Source organism: Electrophorus electricus, chromosome 17 (genome assembly GCF_041902795.1).
Source record: "Electrophorus electricus isolate QZ-2024a chromosome 17, ASM4190279v1, whole genome shotgun sequence".
Taxonomy (NCBI): Eukaryota; Metazoa; Chordata; class Actinopteri; order Gymnotiformes; family Gymnotidae; genus Electrophorus; species Electrophorus electricus.
This window is the reverse complement of record NC_137513.1, coordinates 5,023,047-5,035,356: the sequence shown is the minus strand read 5'-3', so window position 1 is coordinate 5,035,356 and position 12,310 is coordinate 5,023,047. Positions and strand designations below refer to the sequence as shown.

Below are 12,310 nucleotides of genomic sequence, written 5' to 3'. Positions count from 1 at the left end.
GTGTCTCACAGTCAGGTGCTGCAGCGCTGGGCCTGGTTGCTACAGAATCTTTGGGCATGCATAGATTGACCAGTCAGATGGGCATCTGCGTGGCACATGACTGGGCACTCAGCGAACACTGTTCCCTGTTACCCACCCCATTAGCCCTGCGAGGACCAGCATTCTCTCCGCTTCAAGACGGCGTACATACGTACGTACGTACACACACACACACACACACACACACACACACACACACACACACACACAAGAGGGAAGAGCAGCCTTTTGTTTTCTGTGCCCTGCGCATGGCCCTCATTCAACCTCCTCCTTTTCTCTCCTCTCCACCAACTAAATCTCTTTTCCGGCTTAATTCTCGCTGAAAACCATATGGTGCGTGACATCATGGGGGCAGGAAGCAGTGAGAGAGGAAAGCACAGAGAGAAAGCGAAGGAGGGAGAGAGATTGAACCGCCAGGTCTTTGCGCAGCGATGTCAGCAGACAGGCATGTCGGGAGGCGTGTTGGGGTGAGGGGAGCAGGTTGGAAGTGCTTTTGGGGTTTTTTTTAATACGTTTTGCTCCCACCTGGTTAAATCAGAGTCGGGTGGGGCTACAGAGAAAGTGGTGGGCTGCAGCATGGCTTTCCTTCGGGAAACTTTCCCTGCGCTGGAATGGGGAAATGTCTGCGCTCGCTCTGCAAGTGCATCCCCACTTTAACACCGTTTCTCGTAGACGCTCGCGCGCCTGCTTGCTGGCAGTCGCACACGAGAAAAACCACTTTCACACAACCCAGCTCGCGGGTTCCACGGCTGATGAGACGTTTGGATTGGTCGCACGTCGCAGAAAAAGCAGTCTCGAGGGCTGTTACTGTTTGCATTTTTGACAAACGCATTTTCATGCACCAAACGCTGCTGATGAAAAGCCCACGTGTACATCACGGGAATATCTAGGCCGGACTCGGCGCTTGTTGGCCTGTTTGGATAAAGGCTGTTCGGTAACGTGTGGAGACCTTGAAGAGCAGAGCAGACCCAGCATCTGGGATATACATTAAAGGCCTACAACGTGAACAACTATTTTCACCGTGTTGCCTTAATGAGACAAAAGTGCACATTCTACATCTGTTTGTATTGAACCATGAGATTTTCCATGTTTATACACCATGATAGGCAGAATCTTGGAACGCGCATCCTCCTCCTCGGCAGACCTCGGGTCTGTTTCCGCTGCCCTCGCTCTCTTCTCTCCCTCTCTCTCCACCCTGTCTCGCTCCATCACGGATCCGTCCAGCTACTCGGCCTCTGTCTGTCTGGACCGATCGCGTCCCCTTCGTCTCACTGACGAGTCACAACCTGCGCACCGAGTTTTACGTCCGTCGGCCGCGTTCGCTCGCTGGGTGAACCCGTCTGCTTTGTTGGGAGGTCCTGGTCTCCATACCACCACCACCCGTGCTCCCGCCAGCTCTCTATCAGCGCGCACGCACACGCGCGTGCGCACGCTACCCCTCCACTGATTAATGGCAGAGCTGGGGTGTGTGCCAAGCAAGTTCCTTGCGCGGCGAAGCGGCGGGGGAGGGGATTCGAGGCAAGGGCTGCCTCGACTGCAGCTGTGGTTTTGGAGACCGTCTCTCAGCCCCTACGCTGCCCCCTCTCCCCCTCTCCGTGCTGGCTCCTCAGGGGACACACGCCTTGGCTGGGGCCCAAGAACTGGGGAGCCACGACCAGGCTGAGGCAGGGGCTGAGGGCAATAGCATGGGCGAAGAGAGGGTGAAATATGACAGGAATTAAAACTCACAATAGCGCAGGAGAAAGCAGAGAAAAGCAGGACTATTCTTCAAGATCAGAGGTTACACTCTTCACTATGTGACTATGAGCTGCTTACCGCTAAATAAAAGAGAAGATGGAGAATTCTCCGCGCCCGTTCGGTCACTTAGAGACCCTTGTGCAAAAAGGCTCCCGTCCGGGGGAGCCAGGACAAACCCACAAACATACCCGGGCTCCCCATTACCATCGTTTCTTTTTTTAACCGCATACTTAAAATTGTTTTACAGAGTCAACGATGTACGTGGAGGGAACGTCCGAGTGTGTCATGCAGGTTGAGTCGGCTTCAGTGCCGATTCCCCATGTTCCTCTCTCTCCCTGTGCTTTATGTGCTGCAGTGGGTTGACCCGGCTCTCACCCCGGTGCCACCCAGCCAGCGTGGGTCTATCGCGCCTCCCCTGCCAAAATCCCACAGCACCACATCTGCTATCCATAAACGCCAGCCACCCTCGCCCACACTGCCGGGGGTGCCCTCGCCCCCGCAGGACGCCCTCACCCGACTCATTCCTGCAGCGCCTGCTGTGCGGGGCACGTCCCGCGGGCAGGCACTGCCTGTTCCCTTATCTTTCTCCGCTTCAACCCCTCGCTCCGCTTTCTCTCTCTACCCCTGCTCCTCCCCCTCGTTATCCCCTTCCAACGGAAAAATTTCTCACCCATTCTATCTCCGGCCGAAGCCAGCCGAGTGGAGTGCGGTGGCAGCGAACTAGGAACCGCAGGACATTCCTGATCCAGGCCACCGGCCTTAAATCCCTCCGGCCCTGATCTGGGCCGCTCCCGCGCTACAGACTTTCACCTTCGGTCGCCTCAGATCTGAACACGCTTTCCTTTCCGAAACTAGCAGTCAGAGAGAGAGAGAGAGAGAGTGTGTGTGTGTGTGTGTGTGTGTGTGTGTGTCGGCTCTGAAGGAGAGCTCCTTGCTCACTCCATCCATGCACTGCTTATAGCTGAGGACAATCTCCAGCGTGGGAGGGTTAGATTTCCTCTCTAGATCACGAACATTTGGCCGGCTGCGCCACACCCATCCAGCTTTAAGAAAGATGTGTTAAACACATCCCTGCTTGCTGCCCCGAGTGCACCGTGCGGAAAAAACCAACACGGGAATAAATGGAGTGCCTCGACTTACCCGTCCAGAGCTTCGAGCGCACCCCCAGGCCATAATGAAGTATTACCCTTGTGCAATTGTTTTAGCTTTATTTTGCCTCTTTCCAGTGTAATCAAATTCAGTGTGCGAAAAAGTTTTTTTTTTGTTTTTTTTAAAGAATTGCACATATTGAACTTTTGATCCCCCATTTTGGCTCACACTTGCCTTCCCAAGCTCAAGCCTTCACCTTCTCTTTTCCCAGACATATTGGCATGCATCTGTGGTGTGGTCCCAGCACAACCCGAGATGAATCATGTATCTGCAAGCATGCAAGAGCACTGTTTTATGATAAATATTACAAACCATAAATCATTGTTTCTCAGAAGAGCAAAAAAGCACAGGGGGGGGGGGAGGGGGAGCGAGCGAGAGCGCGCGCGAGAGCGCATGCAGGAAAGCATCTGAATCCGGAGAGAAAACACGAGCAGGGTCATGCGCCGTGCGTGTTCCGAGTGTGAATGGTGGTGAAAGGGGGGCTTCAGGTCGAATGGACCACCAGGGAGAGGGAGCGGCGGTTGAGGGAGGTCAGGCCGGCTGAGGCAGCTCGGAGCAGGAAGGCGCAGCCGCCGTCCCAGGAATAATACGGCCCCCCCCCCCCCCCCAGAAAAAAAAAAACCGAGCCATTAGACGGCCGCCATAGACGACTGCACCCGGTTAAAAGTGAGCGGCGGGACGAGCGCGTACGCGACGAGTCCGCCGGTCCGTGCAGGCCCGCGTGAATCGGCCGAGGGTGATGACTGTAAGCGTCGACATTTTTGAGGGAGATCGTTTTCCAGCATGAGGTTTGGTTTGAGTTAGAGGATGAGAAACGCAAACTCACAATGACAGTATTTACTAAGAGTGTTTGGATGCGGTTTTCGCCCGTGCTGTAGTCATGCAGGCAGAGACACCATCACTTGAGGTTTCAGCTGGAATTCGACTCAATTCACAAATGTTCCTCGCTATGCCGATAGAAACTGCACAACAAACACATACAGCAAGTACACAGTTTGAAAGGGAACTAAACTAAACCACTCAGTTAGCTAGTGGTAACAGAGTGTGAAAAAGGGTTTGCCAATTTGGCGTTTTATATACAACTTTATCCAGTGATTTCATAATGGTTTTCTTTCAGAAGAGGCGACAGTGTGTCAGTGCTACAACACTCAACAAGTCCACCAATAATACAGTTATGCCACCTAGTGGCTATTGTGAGAAAATGCTTAAAATTATGACCATGAACAAAATGACGAACTATCATCATATTTATTCTTCTACATCTATATACTGTAGGAGTAGCCATCAGGAGTAAAAATCACGTCCACGGGCCCTGACGGTCTGTATTCCCCTGCCCTATCTAGTCCATGGCGAGGAGATCCTCTAGCTCCTCCCTCTTGACCCAGGGCACAGAGGGCGGCACATAGGGGTCATATGTCCAGTGGGGATACACCCTCTTATACAGGTTCATCAGCACTGTGTCTTGGGAAGGCAGCTGACTGTCGAACACGCACTTCATGTGACCGTGAGTACCTGCGAAAAACAAAAAGGGAACAGTGAAAACCAAACCTTCGTTTCATTCCCAGACCAAACTTCATGTTCTCACACGGCTTTGTTTTCGTGCGTTTTTTTTTTTTTTTTTGTGAGCTTGTGATTGAAAGCACAGTGAACCAGTGTGGGCCCACCCTTACCCAAGGCCTCTTTGATGTGTCCCCTTCGTCCCCATTTGGTGCGCAGCTCCACTGGCTTGAACCACAGGATATCATCTGCAAGACAGAGGCACGGACCATAAACCCCCAAAGCCAGAGGCAGGCGGCGCGTTTCCTTCGGGCGGCACAAACACCGCACTTCCTGCCTCACCCCTGTCGAAGAACATGTAGCGGACGACGGCCGAGCGCCGATTGATCTTGAACGGGTGCCCGCTCAGGACGATCCTCTTCAGCACCACGCGGCGGGGCTCGCAACTCAGCAGGCTGCCGCTGGCTACCAAGTCATGCATTCCTGGAGGGGGGAAGAGAGAGAGAGAGAGAGAGAGAGAGAGCAGCAAAGGCATTACAAACATGACAGGCGTGACTTGGAGTGGGGGAAGAGTGTCAGAGTGTGAGCGTTCGTAGCTCACCGTTGTCCCTTTGTTTGAAGAGCAGCACCCCGGCAGTGGGGAAGGTGATGGGCGCATACACGGACACCACGGTCGGAGCGTCGGCGCGCAGGAAGCGCTCCATCTTGTGCTTGTCCCCTGCGCAGGCAAACACATTAGCTCACAGGCCATGCTGGTCCTCCCCTCCCTAACCACGCAGCTGGACTCTTACGACCCAGCACTGGGCACCCAGCACCGGAGAGGATTATTGCCAAATTAAATACCATCCCCCAACCCCACCCCCAACAGAAAACAAACAAATACAAAATCAAAGAAGAGCTGGTGATCGGATCCAACCCTGTTCCTGTTCTCCGAATGGGTTCTGTCTGAGGTCTCGGGGCAGCTGGGCCTTACCGGCGGTGTGCTGGGAGAAGAGGACTGAGCCCCGGAAGCGTCTGAAGCCGCACTGGAACACCAGCTCCTCCTTAGACGCGACGGGCTCCGTGTGAGCAGGGTGCCGGCGAACCAGCACGTGCATCACGGACATCTACACATGGGGGTGTGGCGCACAGTAATCACGGAGGTTATTCTTGTGCTCTGCTGGCGAGTAACGCGCGCGTGGCGTGGCCTTCGGTCCGTACCTTGTGCTCGTGCGGGAGCAGGGAGATCAGCACAAGGGGCTTGCCCGCCTCGAAGCTCTCCATCACAGAAGGAGGCACGTCCTCCACGTGCAGAGTGACGTACCAGCCAACCTGTGGGAGCGCATCACACCAACATGCACCTTAAGCAGCTGCACTCCGGCCAGGAACGTTCATGCATTCAATCGCTCACTTACTCAGTCAGTCAGTCTCACACACACGCACACACACACGCACACACACACACACCATGGCCCCCTCGTCCTCGGCAGCTGCCTCAGCTAGGACACGGCGGCGTGTTCGCTCGAAGTTCTGGAACTGGAAGATGCGCGAGTACTCCTGAGGCAGGTTCTCCATGGGATCCCACGGAGACGAGCGGAAACTCTTCAAACCCCTGTATCGTTGGAACCTGACCCATGCACCCAACAAATAAACAACAAACAAACAGACATGACATCAGGACTTTTTAACGAATAAGGGTGTGAAAGACAGGTTGGTGTGGCATTCCAAAGCGTGTCCGACCCCCTGGCGAGCAGAAGGCAGGTTTCGTATCCACTGTGTTGGAGGGGTCCTGGCGGGCTGTCTTGCCCCTTACCTTGTCCTGGCGGGCACGTCTAAGGGTGTGTCCACTTCGTCGGGGAACATCTCGTGTGATCGAGCTTCGCGGTAGCGCTCGAGACTGTCTTTCTCCTCTGACTCGTCCATGGCTTCGTCGTATTTCTGCTCGGCTCCGACGCGGCCCGTTGAGCTCATCTCCTCCTCTTCCTCCTCCTCCTCTCCAGATTCACAGCCAAGCTCACCATCCTAAATAAAAGCATAAGAAATTAGTATCCAAAAAAAAAAAGCACTCAATGCCACCCAAAAACTTAACGCGCACAATATTTTAGGTAAGGCATTATATCAGTCAGCTAGACGGCTATATTTCCAAACACAGGCGAAATTTAGTCTTGCTCTACCATTCACTGCTCATTTGAGTTATCCTTTGGGGAAAAGAGGGAGAGAAGAGAAAAAAAAAAAAAAAAAAAAAAAAAAAATCGCATTCAGTCCCCAAACAAGGATTATACTTTTTTTTCAGAAAACTTGTCCCCTTTGATGTCCATCACTAAATATACATAGCCTTTCTCAGGAGAGAGCACGTGGTCAGAGACATGTGAAAGGGGCAAGATGCACTGCTGGGATGAATCCACACCTGGGAGGGGTCAGCCTGCAGAACAATCACAGGTGCACTAATAAAAATAATCTCCCGAAATCATTTGTAGTACCACTTCCCTCCTTGCTAAGATCTAGCATTGTGAACTGCTCTTTGGTGCTCCCCCAGACATCAAACGCATGCTAATTGCGATTAAAGGAAAATAGCTTGAGCGGAGCCTCCATACATAAGGAGCTTCCCCGCCGCTCTTTCAAGCCCAGCTGGTATAAATAAATGGCCGCCCGCTCCGCGGGTCCTGGCAGGAAGCCCTGTCCAAAGTGCAGGAAGTCGGGAGGCTTCTCTCGGGACAGGCCTGCCGCTCCAAAACACCATTGTTGCGGCGAGCAGCCTGGCACTGGGGTTTAGAGGCAGACACTGGGAAAACAAACAGTGCCTCCCGCCGACGCACAGCACACAAAGGGCCGCTCACGTATGCGGAGTTCCGCCGGCACCCGTGCCTGCTACCGCTCCTCCTCGCGCCCCCTCCCCCCAGTCCTCTCTGGGCCAATCACCCACTTCCCCTACCCCCCACCCCCACGCCTCTCTCAACCAATCGCCCCCCCACACCTCTTCTCAGCCCATCACCCCTCTCGGCCAATCGCATGCAACCCACCCGCACACCCACATGCCCTCTCGGCCAACTGCCCGCTCCCGCCAGCCTTATTTTGCGCGTCAGCTAGCGTTTAAGTAGTGGAAGAGTGGGAGCACTTCAGCTTGACCCACGCTGACCCCATTGCTCACTGCCTTCCTCCTCTGCCACCTCAGACAACGGCGCTGTGACGCACAAACAGCGCACGACTGTCCAGGACCAGCGAGTCACGTGTGGATATTTTATGGCTGTGTTCACAATGCTTTTGTGTTGTTCCCAAGCTTGCACTAATTAGACACTTCCTAAGGCATTTTTAGTTTTGAAAAAGCATGTGATTTATTTCACTGGATATGTCTTTGAAGTTCGCGCTAGAAAACCTTGATCTTCCATGACAGAGAACTTATTTGGTGGTATGATTTATGTACAAAGCAACACATGTGAGTAAAGTTTATTAACCAACATATCCCAGCTTGACAAACGCAAAATCTGGATGAAATCCACCTGAGACTCATTTTCGGCATCATCTCCATCGTCCATCATATTGTCATCGTCATCATCATCATCATCATCATAGCAGCTGTCCACATCCTCTTCATCGTCCTCATCCACAATCCATGTGGCTTGATAGTCTGAGGTGCCCTTTGGCACCTTCACCTTTCTGCTCTTCCTGGCCTCTACAGTGAGGATGAAGAGGACACCAAAGTTTCTGTCCACTCCCAGCTGTAAAAAGCAGCATCAAAAATGTTCCACTTCCTGCCTGTGTGGCGTAGGGCCAGCTGCACATGCAACAGGCATTTCCACTCAAACATACCAAAGCTGCTGCTAACTGACAACAAGAGAAACCAGTAACTCCTGCGTGACTGGTTGTAACTCGGTTCCGTTGACTGCTGGTTGGTGGGTATTTTGGGGGTGAGGAAGAGCTTTAGGCATTCCAACACCCCCTCAAACACCCTCAAGCAAGCCGCTAGCAACAGCGAAGTCATGGCTTTGATCCCCAGGGAGTGCGTGTAGTGTCAGACGGACGTACACGTATGTCGCTCTGCATAAGAGCGTCTGCCAAATGTTTTGAATATAAACGACCTCCCCTACCCTCAGCCTCCTGGAGCTCGGACTCGGTGGGCCACGTCTGTTCCCCCTCCATGGGGTCGACCTCGGCCTCGGCCTGCAGGCTCTCTCTCTGAGAGGGGTCCGCCTTCATCAGCACGCGCACCTCCGCTCCGGCCTCAGACGCGTTTCCGGCACCGCCATCCTGCACGCCGCACGGGTTCACAGAGAATCAACACATCTGGATCATCACACTTTTACACAGAGCTACGTAACACAACACCTTTGGCATTCCGTATTTTGCACTGGACAGGGGGGGATTTGTCTTTGAAAAAATTTATTATTTCATTTCCTGCACATATTAATGTTTTTAATGTGGGGAAATTCTTTGATGGTACATTAAGTTATGTGCCTTAAATAATGAAATGACAAAGTCTGAATGCTACAACTGTGCCTAGTAGTGTCTAGTACTGAATTTTGCTTAATCAATAAATTTTACACAATCATTTATTTAGCTTTTTTTTTAGGATTTATTTAGTATTTGTTTATTGCTTTTACCCCTTGAAATTAATTCCTAGCTACGCCACTGAACTGTTGTCCACGGCACAAAAAGAAAGTTTCCCCGTTATTCCATGTGCCACCACAGTTTCGCACTAGACATGCAGGCAATGGCATTAAAGTATAACCTTTACCAACAATTCATCATCAGAATTTTTAATGTTCTTACTTCATTTTAGCGTTGTGCATATTTGGCCATGATGTTAACATGGGCACATGGTAAATGTGTCTGAAGGCAACGTCCTAAGAGAGCACCTCCAGTTTTTGCTCACCATCATATCCACATCTCCTCCTCTGGCCGGCTTTGCAGGGTGCAGGGCAGCTGCGACAATGGGCAGAGGGTCATCGGGTGCGTCGATCTGACTCAGCTGAAAGTCCCCGTGACCAGCAATGTGCACCAGCCTGTTCACCAGCAGGGGGCAGCCTCGGACGTAGCCCGACACATGCAGCTTCCCCAGACCCGTGGCCGGTCCTCTCCCACCACTGCCACCGGGGGTGTAAGAGGCTTGCTGGACCAGCATATGCGAGCGGCGAGAGCGGAAAGCCAACCGGCGCTGTTTCTGCGCCCCCAGGTGGCGGAGCAGCAGCGCCGCATCCTGCTCCGAGTCCACGGGGAAGAGGCGCGCGTCTGGGAAACGCGTCTCGGCCAGTCGGGAGAGCGCCCGGCGGGACTCGGCCCGCTTCTTCACCGGCAGGTCAGCTATGCCCTGGCACACCAGCGCTGAGCGGCGCAGACAGAAGAGGGCGAAAATGGGCACCAAAGTGAGAAAGAGAAAGTGCGCCTCAGCCAATCAACATCAACGACATCAGGGGAGAACCACCCCTTGAACAGACACGCGCAAGCTACATCAAAGCAGACTGTGACTTTTCCCCAGCTTTACCGTGACTTGGCAAGCCTTGTGCGAAGAGGCTGGAAAGGCAATAGTCTCCATAACTGTCCCAGCCTTCAGTGGGTTCCAGCACAAAAACCAAACTGGTCGCCACCTTGGACACGTCCAGGAGCGAGTGCAGGTCAGCTGAAGACAGGAGCGGACAGTGGTTTTAACTTACAGTCAGCACCCTGCATACAGAGGCTCTGTTGGCTTATTGTATTACTGTCTGGGTTTGGGATTTGACCCTAAAAGGATGGGATTCTTCCCCATGTGCAGCCTGTTTAATTTGCGAAGCTCCTAAAATTAAAAGTGATCATAAACAAGGATTTTTCCATTAGATTTTTAAATGGGGCTTTTTTTTTTTTGGAAGATTAAAATGTATTGAAAAGGCAATAGTTCAATGAAATGCCATTCATGTGTAACCTCAGCACAACATACAGGACACCTGTGCTTTCAGGACCATGGTACAACAGAAAGGATTGTGCTAAACAAAAGCAATGCTCGCAAAGTCTTTACTATAGTGCAGTTAGCCAGGACAAACCATAAAATCTGTATTCTTAATTCTGAGGCAATTTGATCTTTTAATTCTGTGTTAAACTTAACCACGAGCTGAACTGGAAGAGTGTAGTTCTGAACGTTATGGATGTGGGACAGGGAACGAGTTATGTTATCAGATGCAATTTGCATTAGTTTATGGTCTTGCAAAAGTGTGTATTAGATTTCATGACAATAATATCCTACCACCTCTATGTGGTTGTATGGTATCATATGGCAATAACTCTGGATGAGCTGTGCAGTAAAGCATCACCTGGGTCTGGGCGGTGGAAAGTGAATCTCTGTTTAAAGCGGGGAAGGACCAGGCCAAAACTGTCCTGGGCCCCTTTAACTCCTTGGTCTTCATGTAGCACTCCTCCGGCCCCCTCGCTTCTTAGCATTTGGGTCACGGCTCCGGCATCCACATCTGCGTGCAGGGCGACGACTGCCACTAGATGAGGCGGGCCGTCCCTACTCCCCAGCCGCCGTTTCTCTGTCAACACCTTACAGAAGCCAAAACAGAGACGTTTTCCTCAGAAATTCTCTTTGACTCCCAGTTTAAAGTCTTTGTACAACAAGGGGAACCTCATTTCTTACATTTACAGCATTTGGCAGATGGTGTCCTACAGATCAATTTGTATATTTATCAGTATGCATGCTCCCTGAGCATCAAACCCTCGACTTCGGTGTTACCAGCAGCTTGGTCTACCTGCTTTAGTGGATGGGCTACAGGAACCCCTAACTTACCAGGTTCTTCTTGTTCCGACGCAGTTGGCTGGCTTTGTGTCTTCTGTCTATCCTTGTCAACTCCCGCCTTTGATTCTTGGTAAGAGCCACCACAGCAACTCTGCCTAATTAATGTGATCATTATTGAAACAGTAAGTTTGGTCTAGACCGCAAATCCAAATGCAAGTCCTGAATTTTGTAAAAATCTTAATAACTGATAATTATGTGAACATTACACTTGACACCTATGTAAAGTGAAGGTGCTAATCTGTATCTAAAATTCAGAGCTGCGATTTGACTACGTATGTTCCTCAAATTAACTGGCAGCAATTCCAAAACCCAGATCTGGATATAGGATTGGTTTATGTTAATCCATGTGTGAAGAAAACATCCTCAGCTCACAGGCTGTATAACTTAAGATTTAGATGGCAAGTTTAAATTAGTCTAACATACTTTAAAACTTCATTGCACACGTATTTAACTTGAAAGCTAGTTGAAATTGACGCCACTGTCCACCTGGGTTACTGCTGACCCTTCGGAGAGTCCAACTATTGCCTGTCGGTGGACAAAAAGTGACTGGACTATAAACACGTGTTTAACCAGCCATGCTGTATTACCTACCGGTGATGCCACAAGAAACGCTGAATCAACATAACGTCCAGGCTTACCCTTGCTTTCACGTCCAATCTCGCCTTTCGTTCGGTGTTTCCCATGCTTGTGCTGTTTGTTTTTCTGTTTGTAAACCCCAGGTCGGTGGGTTTGTTGCTGCTCTCCGCCAGCAGCCATTTTCAGTCAGACCGCACGTGTAAACTTTAAATGACGTCATATGCACGCGCAAAGAAGACTTCCGCGCTAAATGGCGCGTGCGCGCCCTCTACTGACCAGTGGCGTTATGACCACACAGAAAAGCGCAAGGTGACCTTTTAGCTTTCAGTTTTCTCCTCCAAACTCAGTTAAGGTCTAATATATCATCTAGGGATGAGGCAATAAGGACCTCAAAATAGTTATACACTTTTAATAAAAGAATAAGAAAGTATCAAAAGGCCTTTACAGAATTATGTACTTTTACTGAAGCTGACCAAATCAGAAAAGGAGGCATCATTATCCCCATTAATAAATGGCAACAGAGATCATTTCAGGACTTTAGCTTAACACACCCCTCCAAGACATAATTGCTAG

The 12,310-nt window shown here is 51.1% G+C and overlaps 1 protein-coding gene across 2 annotated transcripts; it reads right to left on the bottom strand.

Annotated features, from left to right (window-relative positions):
* Positions 1 to 4,159: 4,159 nt before the first annotated feature.
* On the bottom strand, positions 4,160 to 11,939 carry tsr1 (TSR1 ribosome maturation factor). Of its 2 annotated transcripts, XM_035534477.2 has the most exons (15): positions 11,800 to 11,939; positions 11,153 to 11,256; positions 10,680 to 10,908; positions 9,881 to 10,015; positions 9,272 to 9,720; positions 8,487 to 8,646; positions 7,899 to 8,071; positions 6,215 to 6,423; positions 5,869 to 6,028; positions 5,623 to 5,733; positions 5,396 to 5,528; positions 5,024 to 5,140; positions 4,765 to 4,905; positions 4,596 to 4,670; positions 4,160 to 4,437 (listed from the first exon to the last, which is right to left on the bottom strand). In XM_035534477.2, exons 1-15 carry the CDS (start codon positions 11,915 to 11,917, stop codon positions 4,265 to 4,267), a joined length of 2,487 nt encoding a protein of 828 aa, XP_035390370.1. In that variant the 5' UTR covers positions 11,918 to 11,939; the 3' UTR covers positions 4,160 to 4,264. The 2 variants fall into 2 exon arrangements, with proteins under 2 accessions (XP_035390370.1, XP_081556614.1); XM_081700488.1 differs by lacking the exon at positions 9,881 to 10,015.
* Between the last annotated feature and the right edge of the window lie 371 nt (positions 11,940 to 12,310).

What these genes read in the sequence shown, in the direction of transcription:
- tsr1 (XM_035534477.2), bottom strand. Translation starts at nt 11,917, where the DNA reads ATGGCTGCTGGCGGAGAGCAGCAACAAACCCACCGACCTGGGGTTTAC. An exon ending in GAGGAGATGTGGATATGATG is followed by an intron (nt 8,647 to 9,271) that starts GTGAGCAAAAAC and finishes TGCGGCGTGCAG; the next exon opens with GATGGCGGTGCCGGAAACGC. An exon ending in CTTCTCCCAGCACACCGCCG is followed by an intron (nt 5,141 to 5,395) that starts GTAAGGCCCAGC and finishes TTGCCTGCGCAG; the next exon opens with GGGACAAGCACAAGATGGAG.